This window comes from Aulonocara stuartgranti (genome assembly GCF_965226115.1).
Source record: "Aulonocara stuartgranti genome assembly, chromosome: 15".
In the NCBI taxonomy this organism is placed as follows: Eukaryota; Metazoa; Chordata; class Actinopteri; order Cichliformes; family Cichlidae; genus Aulonocara; species Aulonocara stuartgranti.
In genome coordinates, this window is record NC_138951.1 from 10430182 (window position 1) to 10443871 (window position 13690).

At 41.0% G+C, this 13690-nt stretch overlaps 1 protein-coding gene across 7 annotated transcripts in view; it reads right to left on the minus strand.

Annotated features, from left to right (window-relative positions):
• The window catches only part of LOC309689225 (protein EFR3 homolog B), a 35082-nt gene extending 21952 nt beyond the window's left edge, over nucleotides 1–13130 (minus strand). Inside the window, exons 1-2 of one of the 7 annotated variants that reach the window (XM_082505503.1) lie at nucleotides 10494–13130; nucleotides 9949–10087 (exon numbers count right to left, since the gene is read on the minus strand). In XM_082505503.1, the coding sequence (XP_082361629.1) occupies nucleotides 9949–9955 (7 nt within the window). In that variant the 5' untranslated portion in view covers nucleotides 9956–10087; nucleotides 10494–13130. Of the gene's footprint in view, nucleotides 1–6264; nucleotides 6374–6540; nucleotides 6671–9023; nucleotides 9469–9948; nucleotides 10223–10493 lie in introns of those variants that run through there. The other 6 variants (XM_082505501.1, XM_082505502.1, XM_082505499.1 and 3 more) reach the window with 6 other exon arrangements.
• Between the last annotated feature and the right edge of the window lie 560 nt (nucleotides 13131–13690).

The following is a 13690-nucleotide window of genomic DNA, read 5'->3' on the forward strand; positions in this document are numbered from 1 at the left end:
AGACAATTACAGTGACAGCAATGCCACTGAGATGAAACAGGCACACACACGCACACACACACACACACCTCGCTTTCTCTCAGTCAAGACAGCCTTAAAGAGAATGATGCAGCACAAAGTACGAACTGTGAACAGTGATTTTTTTCTGACTTTGCACTGAGGAGAAAGCAAGCCAGGCAGAGAGGCAGAGAGCTGACATGATTGGTTGAGGGAATTCAGCAGTGATGAGTCATAAGGAAGACCCTGTGAAAATGAAAAAGGGACACCCTCCAAAATTCCCAAATTACGCTTTTACCTTTGAAGCATACGTGCATTTTTCCCCCCATCTTACTTCCTTTAAACTCACCGTGTGAGTTTTAGAGTCATAAAGCTAGACGAAAAAAGTAGGTCATAATGCAGTCAGCATTGCAGGCAAGTAATGAATGGTTCTCTGACACAAATAGAGACAGGAGGTATTTAACGTTTATTAAAAGAAAAGAAAATCAGTGCACTAAGAAAGATTTTCATCTGCCCTTCCTTTCTCCCAACGTCATCTTCTTCCCTTTTCTTAACTTAAATTAAAAAGTCGTTTATTAATCATTATTGTTGCTGCTGTTACACAGACTGAGCAACGTCTCATGAAATGGCAGTAAAAAAAACATTCTGAGCACACAGACAACATTATTAGCGGTCTATTTGCTACACCTTTGCAATAATGGCTTCCATGGATGGGGAATGGATGTTTGTGTCTGTGTGTGCCTGTATGTCTGTGTCTATATGTCAGGTTGGGTATCAGACGCCACCTCTCAGGGGACACCTCAGGCCCTCCAAGGTTTGGAGGCCTATCTCCGCCCACCACCACTTCCCCTGCCAGTGGCGGACTCCCTCAGGTGTCGGTGCGTTGGTGGTTCTTTGTGTCTGGGGGTGGGCGTCCAGGTACACACCGGCTCACTCCTTGGCGGCCGCTTATCGGGGCCTGGAGCCTGGGGCTCGCTTGGGCCCCTTCGGAGGTGGGGTGCCCCCGGCCTCTCGGCCTGGGGCTCGGTCACTCAGGCACAGCTGGGGGCCGGCGGAGCTCATGGGCGCGTCACTGCAACTCCCCCTGGCTTCTGCTCCGCGGCTGCTGAGTGAGCCCTCATCTGGGACTCTCCTCAGCTCTTACTGGAACAGTGGCGCGGCTGCCCCTCTGTTGGTCTTCCATGGTCTCTTGTGTTCTGGGGGCCTCTGGATGTCTGGAGTTTTGATCTCCTCCATACCCGCTTCACACCCCGGAGGACGGGGCTGTGGCCCCCCCACACACTCCCTAGCAGATCATTACATGGAGAAACCTTTGGAATACAAGCGCGCTGATCCACACAGGTATGCACACGGGTGTTCACTGCTCGTAGACCCAAATTACACCTTTCTTGGCTGCTACCTCGAAGCACATCTGTCCTGCGTGCTGCACAACAACATTGAATATTTAGTATTTACTGCTGTTTACACTTAGCTAGATTAATGCGATGGTGTTGTGTTTAGTATGTTGCTTTGTTTTTTTTCTGCTTGTTTTCTATTCTTCTCTCAACAGGTGATCCAGGAGATTTTTATTTTTTTTCTCCCCCCCTTTCTCACTGTCCCTCTCCCCTTCTGTTTTTCCTTTCCTTCCTCTTTCTTTCTCCCTTTCCTATCCCTCACTCATGTCTGTCCCGTCTGTAACATCTGAAAATAAAATATAATAAATAATAAAAACAAAGATCGACCAAATGGACCAATACGGCAATGCCACGATGATCCATTTGGCAAAGTAAATCCATTGGGTATCCTTGCTGGTCTTCAGACAACAATTCTGATGGCTAAAGAACCAAATGGGACAGGCAAATAAATAAATAAATAAATAAATAAACAAACAAACAAACAAACAAACTACTACCAAAAAAGCTATTTTCTGTTCTACAAACAACACCATCAACAACACTGCTCACGCTATGCCAGAACTGACAAATATGACTTGCAAAATACTTTGTGAAATCCAATAAATAAGAAAAGCCTATATATTTGGACGTGACAACATTTCCCCTTGTTAAATAAATATAAGTGATTATAATCACCATGCCTTGGTGTTAGCAACGTATCTATTAAGACAAAGACGGGAAATGTAAAGATTTTATGCACTCTTCAATATTTGTTCATAACGAGTCATATCTGTATAATAACGTATTAAAATATTACTTGGTAAATATCAAACACTGATATCAAACCATGAGTGTGTAACACCCACGATATAACCACACAAGATATCGCAATACCATGTTGCATCAATTCTTTCCCTCATCCCTAGTGTCTTTGTTAGTACAATCATGACAGGAAATTATACCTAATTGTGTAAGCAATCATCTTCATTGGGACATGTGTTGCTGCTTGAAAAACTTCCCATCACAAGACGTTGTTGGAAGTCAAATATGTGTGAGAAGAGGTCATGCATTACCAAAGTTAATTATAAATGGACACTTTTCAAGCCTGAAATGTGAGACACCTGTACTCCCAAAGAAACAGGACTATCCAATCTAGAACTTAATTGGCACAATCAAACTGTAAAAATCAAGGAAACAAACATCAGCCAATGCACCTGAGTCACTGATGCTATCCCTAACGCTGAGTCCCTTCTCAAGACAAAAGCAAAGCTTTGGGTGGAAAATGATTTATTCCCAAGAGATGTGCATGCATGAGGGTTTTTTTTTTCTCAAAGCACAAACATATCAAAGTCACATAGTATAACAACAGAAAAATTAAAAACAAAATATTTTCACACACTTTGTCTTATCTTGCATTTTTGGCCAACCAACTTTTGAAAACAAACACATTTAACATTTTATATTAATTCCCAGTATTAAAAAAAAAAGAAAGAAAGAAAGAAAGAAAGAAAGAAAGAAAATGAGTGTTGAGACTATTTAGACTTCTGAGCACTGCTGCTATAGAGATCGTCATTTAGACCGAGCAACAAGGCTGTGTATCAACATTTAGTAGCCTTCTGCTACATTATCAGTGACCCACGCCTGGCAAGGCAGCTGCAAGAACAGATAAGATGTCCCTAATAGACCTTTTAATAAAGTTATCACTTTGAGTACTAAAAGCGCGTTTTTCAAGACTCATGTCTGCTCTCTAAGTTGTGTTGAACTCGGTAGGAGTTGTCATCCATGTGCTCATCTCAGGGAAGTGTGAGTCTACTCGTAGCACTTCTTCTCTTTCCTCTATCACTTCAAACACTAATGAGGCCTCTGCAACTCTCCCTCCCTTCCTGCACCCACCTAAACTCCATCCACCTCCTGTTCACATCCTTGTTGTATTGGCTCAGGGCATGAGTGTAGGAGTCAACACTGAATTAATAAAAAAATACAGTGGGTCCCTAGTCTCCAGAAGAAAGGGTACCGGACAGACAGAGAATGGGCAGGAGAATGAGAGAAAGACATATACAGAGATGGGAGTGTGATGGGGGAGGTGAAATGAGATGTGCTGAATGAGTCACAGATTAGTGCTACTTATTGCATCTGCTCTGTCCAGGACAAATCTGTCCTGTCCTCTCTGTCAGCTGCACATAAAATTTTTTGGGGAAAGTCATTTCTAAATAAACTAAATTATGTAATATATTGCCATTTTATTTCACACACCTGTGGTGCAGCATTTGGATATATCCTGCCTTTTCCCTCCTTTTTAAAAAATTGTAACCAGTTCTCTTTACTTCAGTGTTAGATCAACTGACTGACACCAAACAGCATATTTGTTTCTACAACTCAACAAACTTGATGAAAGTGGCTCAAAGAGGCCGATTACACCCACAGGTCTTTATAACATAAAATTAAACTACCGCCATTTAAAACATTTAGATATTCTGCTTGCACTCTAATTGTAATGTGTGTACTGCAATGCCGCTTCTCTGAGGAAATTTCTCCAGCTGATTTGCTGGCACAGAAATTCCTGTGATGTTTCAAAGTTGTGTTCAGTTTCTGTTATAAGGAATGAGGGCTGTTTTGTGCTTCTGCTAATGATGGGTTAGTTAGGGAGAAAAAAAACTTAGAAGGCAAAACAAAGTGGGTGCACAATGATTTGGTCGACAGTGGTGAAAAGCACAAAGCAGGGGGTCTCACGACATCCACCCACGCTGTGCTGCAAGGTGACAACACATTTATGGGCTGGACACCGAGCTCCTCCACACAGACTCAAATAAGGAATAAAACCTACACAGCAAACACTGTGAGCAACACACTGACGAGCTTGAAACACAGGAACAATAAATCACTTGTAGCTCTAACACTAATACAACGACAAGGTGAACATCTATCGCTACTAATTGGATGTTAAGCTACACAATCTTCCAGCATGAAGTTATGAGTGGATATATACACACATGTAAGGGTGGGGGGGCCACCATCCTTCAAATCGCCACAGGAAGAAGCCAGCCAATCACAATCTATTTTTATCCTCCTAACAATGGGCCGGTACATTAACAGATTACACTCTCCATTTCCCCCAGGATATCAGCTTAACATTTCCACTTTAGGGTGAGAGAGAAATGGAGAGAAGGGAGGACAAAACTGCACGTGGAAGTAAGAAAAATAAAGGCAAGCAAAAATACATAGCTACAGAAGACATGTTTTTGCATGATAATAACAATTTTTGAAAAAAAAAAAACAGAAAAAAAGAAAAAATCCTCCACCCACTTACACAAACACCATGAGGTGTTAATAACTGCACTGTGGGTTCCCACATATCAGCTGTAGACACTAGTGCTAAATAAAAAAATAAATAAATAACAGAAATTATCTCAAAGGATGCTACAAAAACATACATGTGAATGCACAAGGTGGTGCATGACGCTTTACGCATCTTGCAGTGTCATCTGCACCTGCTGTCCCAAATCTGCTCTGTTGTGCCTGAAGTCACATGGCGGATAAGAGAGAATAAATACAGTCCTGACACCCAGCAACAACAATATTTAACACACTTAATATCTGCCTGTGTGTATGGAGGTGTGCGTATACTTGGGAAACAGAACTGCAGGTGCACATTCAGACCTCACCTTCACCTAGGGTCATGCAAAGCGGTGGTTTTGAAGGCCAACGCTGACACACAGGCATACAGTGACCTTGCTGTAAATATACATACTTCCCCAAGAAACACATCACTTCTCATGAGGGTTACAAAGCAAGCTGCCCTTCAGGGGTGTCATTACATAAGAGGGAGGGGGGAGAGAGACAAAGTCCTGCTATTTTTACATCAGCAAACATCTTCAAACGTTGTACTCACACAAAGAAATGCAAGCACACAGCAGAATCTGGCAATACGGAGAGCAAACGAGAAACGAGGAGCGCGTAAGCAAATAACAAATAATGAGCAAGCCCATTTCAACAGCTAACCAGTATGCACAGACGCTGTCACTGAGTTTGGGAATACTGTACAGCAGATGAGGAGAGGAGCAGAGTACATATCATAGAGAAGAGGGTGACAGCCTTTTGGGAAGTGTGACAGGGAATAAAAATATTTGGGGATGACATAAAAACTACTCAAATGTCCTGCTTATATATAACCATAACACTCCACCATACCTGCCCACCATATCGCTTAGGTATGTTTGAGGTACTGGAAAACATGGAATTTCATAAGGAAAACATCATATACATCAGTTTTTCAGCCAATTAAGCCAAGAGCCAGATTCACAGCACACATTCGATCAGTGTGGGTGGAAGCAAACATGGCTGGTGTAATCCGACCAACACACTGATGGCCAGACCCCGCTGCCAACAAATCTATATAACACAAACCTGGTCCAACACACTATGAATCCCTTAAACCTGCACAGACACTATAAGCTGAGCACACTGTACAGCCTTCAGTTTGAAGCGCCTGTGTTAAAAATCCACTCCAAACCAAAACCTTACTCCATCAACAGTCTGCAATTCAAAGCAAAGCTGGCTACATTTTTAATTAACACTAATCAATTAACCATATATCAACATGCCTCAGTAACATCAGAGCCAAAATAAATGTCAAAAACCATCTGGGGGATTTCATCAAATCTAAAAATGATCTTACCAGAGCTTTTCTGTTTTTAAAGAAACATAATTTAACACATAGTATCTAAAATACTGAAGAATCATACATATATGAACGCAAGGTTATAACGCAAACACCCAAAGTTAACCAGAGTTAGCAAATACTTAATACACTGACAGAGAACACACCCTGTTAACACCAACTATAACAGAAAGAAACATTATCAGTGATAGTTAGGAGTAAATAAGTGTCTATTACCAAACATAAACATCTTCAAAGCAGAGTCCCCGAGTAATCTATTACTGTAATGTAACAGTGAGTATCCTTTTAAGTGTCCAAGTTCTCATAAGGCGCTTTCAGGAGCTGCTACACTCTAGTCAGAACTGCTTTTTATCGCAAGAAAGCCGAGAAGGAAACATCTTTGTAGAATGTAGGAAAACAGGCTAAACGGCGGATGCCTGATATTACTCACATGTTTACACAGCCCAGAATGCACAGACCAATACGCAATGGAAAAAGGATTGTTAACCTTACCGTACATTAGTCGTGATGTGGAAGTCGCTCACTACGGCCGTTTATGTTTTCTTAATGCAGCTTCAGTTCCTCATGCAGACACACTGCTGTGCCTAGAGGCACTGAAAATGCACACAAACACACGCACCGCTCAGCCTGGGATAAATGCCTGCACGTGTGCTTGGAGCTAAAAGGCATATGAATGTGCACCGTGATTGGTGCAGAGGCTGGCTCGCTGCTATGAGTTACACACGCACAGTCTCCTTGCCATGCAGGCACACACACAGTCATTCACACACTTGCGCACAAAAAGGGGCTGAGAGGCAACGTCAGAGGAAAGCATGCCGTGATGACCTTGGATTTTCCCATTCTTCTGCAACAGTGCTCCTTCTTAACGGGGGCAGTGCAGATTTTGACATGCAAGCGTGCATACAAGCACACCAAACTCACTTATAATCTACCTTTCAATTACAGAGGGAAAAAAAGGCAAGGACTGACAGAATAAGAGCGAAATGTGCACCACAAAGATGAAAAGGGAGAATACCTCCTTCCCACACAACCCTCTCGTCTCCCTCTCTCCAGCCCCTGCCAGCATCACTCTTGCCCTCCTCTCATCATTAATCTTCCCCTCTTTTCTGCTTTACTTAAATTCAGCTTTTCCTTCTGCACTTATGCAACCTTCTGCCACACTTCCTTACAGTAGGAAATGTGCGATTACATAACCATGTGTACTGATATTTGCATAAACAAAAGCAAATAACCATTCCTTTTAATGAAGTGACAGTTTACGTTTTCTCTTCCAGGTTTCATTTTCTAAAAAAAAAAAAACAGCAGATAAATTCAACAGTAGGGCTGGGCCATATCATACCATTTATGGTAATACATGCTGGGCAACGGTGAGAAAATGAAATATTGAATATGGGTAAAACACGCATGCGCAATGCCTTTGTTTTCATACGCACATGGCGGAAAAAGCACGGCGGCGACAGAGAATGAGAAGGGCGAAAGCAGATCGTTGAATGAAACGGATGAACCAGAATTGGTTTGTAAAAATGCTGCAACTTCAGTGGTGTGGAACTGGTTTAGCTTTCATCCGTCAAATACACACCAAAGCACTATTTTTGGCAGAGCATGCTAGCGGGCCGTCGTTATTACCGTGTTTTTTGGAAACTACGCCACACTTAAAATCAATCCTTTTCTGAAAATCAGCAGTGCCCCTTATAATCCCGTGTGCCTTATGTATGAATTCTGGTTGTGTTTACTGACCTCAAAACAATTTTATGTGTTACACGGTGCTCGAAAATCTGTCAAATGTTTTAGTATGACTTTGCTAAGCTACGAACCTGCACCGCTTGATGGATTGTCGGAGCATTACAGCTATCGTAGGCAGGAGCCTCGTGCAGTGATGCGTACGGTGCTTTAACATAATATTACCGTATTGTGTGTGTATAACCTCTTTTTAATGTTTTGTGGATATTATACATGGTTATGCTGAGGATATGTCGGCCAATTTCCATTGGAAATGCCTTTTGATTAAACTGTCAGCAAGGAATTTGCATTTGCACTGTTACATTTTTTATATAACTTTAATGCACATAAAAAACAGCTGCTTGTTTATGTGAAAATACATAGATGGGGTTTTTTTGCACTAATAAAGTTGTGGAGTTGTAAAGTAATTTGTCTAGTGTCAATTATATCGTCAGTTATATCGTTATCGCAAATTTTCAAATGTATGTCGTGATAAATATTTTTGGTCATATCGCCCTGCTCTATGCAACAGCGCTTGCTTCCATCTCACGAATGGCAAAGCTCATCACCAGAGCAACATGAATGCGCCACAAAAGCAGAACTTTCAAATGAATCCTATCTTTTTATAACTATTACCACAAAGCCATTAAAAAGAGATACGATCATCACATTTGTTCTAATGCACAAATTTGCAGCGGTTTGATCAGAAACCTCACAATACTGCAGTGCACTCATAAAAACTCAAATGCACACTTATTATGTATTAAGTGCTCAGTCTCTCTGGTTCACAGTTTTCAGTCTTCTAAGACGATCTTATAATGAACTAAACATCTAAAATAACAACATGTTAGGTGTTTCTCTCTTATGTGAAATAGTAGCAGCTCACAGGGTTTTAGAATGCAAAGATCCATCAATCAAGCTCAGTTCTGCAATTCCCAAAAGTGCATTATTGATTGCCTATTGATTGCCAATGAAATCAGCAGTTGTACAATTAATTGAGGTTGGCAATAAATTGATTGTAGTAATAAATAAAATCTGCCTTGGTAACTGGGCAACACTGTTTAGCAGCACCTTGTATTATTAACTGTGAACAATCTCAAGCAACTTTGAGAGAGGCAGACCCCAAATAATAGTTTCCATTTTCACAATGACTTATTTTTAAGTAATGTGAATTTGGGAAGTATGGTAAAAACCAGCTATTCAGTGACACTAAGCAGGGTCCCAAAGACCACAGGGGAGGTGATGTTGTCACTTACCCTTGCCAACGCGATGGTCCAGAAGGGTACGACAGTCCAGTGCCAGCCTCTGAGTGGCCGGGACATCAGGCGGAGGCAAAGGCATGGTAGGCAACAGACACACACACACACACACACTCAGACAAACACTACTCCTTTCATAGATACAAAAACCTTTCTTCCTAAATCCAAACGTATATAATATAAACAAAACTTGGTTTCTTGTTTAACAGAACTTGGTTTCTGCACCTACACATAAAAGCTAAACTTCCATCCCAACACAAACACTCAAACCTAGAAACAAAACTTCTCCAAAAACTTTAAAATACAACTAAACTTCACCAAGACACCCCACTGAACACCAACTTGTATGTCCTTGTCACACAGCTTCCTTGTAATGTATGCCACTGCATACACAGGTTGTCCGCATTAACGAAGAGATTAGTGATTAGTCCTTCTATAGCAGCTCTGCTCCGTGTGCATCCCTCTCATTAATAAACATCTCACTGACACAATGGACCCCACTATCCAGCTGGGACTGCTCGCTGGGCGAGAGAGGGAGAAAGAAAGAGTAGGGTGGAGAGAAGCAGGGCAAAAGGGGCACTGTGGGATAGCCATTCAGTGAGTGGGCTTGAGATTCAAGGAATGCAGCCATGGATGTCAGCTAAGGATGCCAGCACAGGCAAAAGGTCTGCAGGGGATTTTTGGTGCAAGTTCACACACTTGGCTGCAGGACCAGATAGATCATCCAGCCGAGAAACAACAATGGGAAGCTTCTATAACAAAAACTTTCCTTCTATCTGATAGCAGTGGTTCATCGTGGAGTGTATGTTTATTGGTGTATGCATTTTGGGCTCCTTTTTTTGGTTCAACTTCATGTGGAGGACATGATTTATTACTCTAGGCAGTGATGGAGCAGGTGTAAAATAGCTTGCCGTTAACGCACCTGACATGCTGAATATCAGTCACAAGGAGGCGTTGCTTTTCCAGGATCCAAGAGAAGGGCAGATGGGTGGTACTTAAGTCCTGAGCTGAGTCTCCACCACTGCTTCGAAAATCAGGAAAGCTGCTGGATTGTCTTCGGCCTGCTGAAGTTGGAATGCCCAAATTAGCGGAAGCACTAATATATACTGCTAACACCGAGTATATCCGAACCGATCATTTTCCTTCATCGTTTTCCTAGCCAGTGACAAGAATATGGTGAAATTATCCTCCAGCATCTGGACAGAAATGCGAAATCAAGAGTTACCGGTTAAATAATAACACGTTAGCATTCCCATTCAACAACCATTTTCTTCTACAGCACTCCAGTACATTTCCTTGATTTCTTTTAAGTTTAGACACAAACTTGTCTCTACTAGGTGTAACAAGCCTAACTCCTACGATTCAAATGTAGGCATAGCTCCTAGCGAAGTATGCTAACGTTAACGTGGCTAACTATATCTATAGCCCCCCGTTATTTATTAATGTCGGAAAACATTTTTTGCTTACCATGAATTAAAAAACAGTTAAATCCCAAAAGTATGAGGCATGCGGACAGGTAACGGTGGACAACTTAACTAAAGTTTAGCTACGCCGGGACATCATTTACTTAGCCAGACGGCTAGCAGAGCAGTTGCTCCTGGCTAGCCGTAAATATGGTGACAGCCCACCACTCGATTGAGCCTTTAGTCATGTTAGAACATGTACAATTCACACAGGACCTGCCCCTGTCTTTGAATCACTGGATAAATACTGAGAGGGAAAAACATAAATTTAAACAAAGCTTTATTGGGTAAGATTCTGAAAACATAATAAGAAATAATACAGATTTATTGGAGTACAGAAAAAAATACAGTACTAGGCGTAAAGTTACTTAATCTAATAACCTAATTTAATTTAGTCTAGTGGATGTTACTGATGTTGCAAAGCAGCTGGTAAGATTATAAAAGTCAAGAGGACACTGGTAGTCATTATACATGACAAATATTGGCTTTTTGTTTCCAGAGAAGATGCCAATACAAATCATCTGAATACAAATTCAAACGCCATACAGTGTTTAAATCAACTCCTCAAACGGTTTTCTATTCAGTGCTGGACTCCACTGGATGATACACTACCTTTCTTATTTCTTGTGCAATTCCCTTGTAAATTTCTGTCAATTTACAAACAGTGGGACTGATAAAGGCTCCCTAATCTTACCTTTTTTCCGTTTACATATAGAAAAATCTTTTAAAGAAATGAAATGTGGATGCTATGTGTTTGATGCATTTTCCAGCTGCGGATGGGGCATCCTGCTTTCCAATAGTCTTTCATTCTACCAGTTGGTGGAAGCACTGAGTCAAGATCATTTTTTTAGACATTTTAAAGCTTGTTATCGTCCATAATCACTCTTTCACTTTAAGATTAACATTGCATGAAAAATATTAGGAAGTGAACATTTAACACATTACTTTATCTGGCACCTTGTCAAAACTTGGTGCTGCCATTCACTCCTCGGGATCTTTTAGCCCTACTGTGCCATCAGTGTTTTATGTGGTGTTAGTTTTGAATAACATTTAAATGAATTTAATTACATTTAATTATTCAAATGCTCGGCAAGATATGGCCATAGTGCAGGTTGTGAGTCCAAACAGTTTGATTAGGTGCTTGTACAGCTTTTGAAGCGAGCCTTGAGGTCTGAGCATGGAAGCCTCTGTAAACAGCATGGGAAATCGATGCAATTACTGGTGGCTTACCTGAAGCAGTGTGTGTGCTGAGGTCCTATGCTGCCTGCTGATGACAACTGTTTTCACCTTATAGGTGAAACATTCAGGTACTTGTAATAAGGAATTGGGTTCGCTATGCCATATGGGCCCTCAATCTTTGGGGGTGGGGAGATCCATTGAGAAAAGGGGCCGCCTTCTCAAAGTATTGCTAAACATCTGTTTGTTTTCAAGCTGCTGTTTGTGAGTGAGCAGTAGGTATACTTATCCTGATGCCAAAACGAAATGGGTTCATGAAGTTGCCGTTTCAGTAAGTACTTGTAACTGATAGTAATTAGTGTATTTTGATGCAAGAGTAGAGCAACATAGTTATCACATTAGTCTAATGCAGCCAGGCCTATTGGGTGAAGGATAGGTCTCAGCCTGCTGAGAAATAAAATATCTAATAAAATACTAAAACATTTGAACTTTTCACCACCATAGAAGGACTTGAGTTAAGGGCTTGGGATGATGATGCCTCAGTTTCTGGATATGAGGCGTCTTAGTTGGAGACAAACAGTACTCTGAGAAGCAGGCTACGTTCTCAACAGATTTCTGTGGTTGATGAAAATTGTAAAATGTCAGTGAAATGCTACTTTAGAGTACTCTCTGTAATGCTTTGACCCCTGCTGACCTGTACACTTCCTTACGTTAAAGAGGTTTGTACAACTGCCAGAACTTCACACACGTGTCAGAGCTACACTTCAACGGACAGAAATAGCTCAGTGTACAACATATGCGCGATCCTTGGCACAGTCAGGCTGTTAGGTCTGTTCTATTGCTGGTATGGCTTTAGTTATCTCATTAGTGTGTAGCCAGAAATGTTAGTCGTAATGCTAATTATATTCTGAGGTTTTGCCCATAGTGGACTAACTCCTAGTTAGGTGTAAACAAGTTTACAGTTCAATTCAATCAGAGTCACAAAAGAAAACCACAGACTGTCAGGTAAAGTAGATTAACAATCACAGACATTTGTATATACAGAATATCAAAAGCTGGGTCATTACAAGGTGATCTGCACTCATCTTTACTTTACTCCTTCCCCCTTGTTGTTTGTTGTGCCATTTGAGGAGTAAACATACTTAAAGGTGCCTTATTTCAAGTGTCAGAGAGCTTTGTTGATAAGGAAGCAGTTAAAGCAGTACTAGTTGCCTTAGACCTGGCAGCTATTTTTAGTTGTACCGTAATCAGCAAGAAAGGTCTGAGCTACAGCGTCACAGTGGGACAGATGGAGACTCATTACATCAGTCTTAGGGGGTTTGCAAGTCTGAAAAACTTTAACCAGCTTACAACAATAATGACCATAAGCCAGCTGGAGACATCAGCCCAGTAACGGATTCAATCATCGCAGATCTCGTGCTTTTCTTTGCTTCTTTAACCTATTGCACACTCAGTATTACCCTGTACAGTTTGTGTGGATGTTACCATGAAACCTGTTAAAAGCAATAAATACATCCATATTCATACGACTCTGCATTATTGTATCGACATTATAATCAATCCGGTCCTTTTGTGTTGTATATGTTGCAGTTTCTTCTGCCCTCTTGGGCATCTCTCTCTTAAAAAACACATGTTTAATGTCTTTTTAGCCAAGTAAATAAAGGATATTTACAACTGACTTTGCCAAAAACTGTTTGCAGCTTCTAATTTGCGATAGGGATGTTCTTTCTGACTCAAAATGTCTCGATATTATTCATAAGAGATACATTTGACATATGTTTGACAACTTATAAGCTAACAAGTATTTACAACAGTTTAAATACAGGCAATTTTTCAGAAATACCGGAAATTAGCTTATGACAGTTGATCACTTTTTGGCATAATGCTGACTCTGCTGAAGGTGTTTTTCCTTCCCTCTGTTGCCAAATGCTTTTTCATAGGTGGTTGTGTAATTGTTTCTTTTTTCTTTCTAATATTATAGGTTTTACAATATAAAGCACCTTGAAGCAACTGTTGCTGTGAATT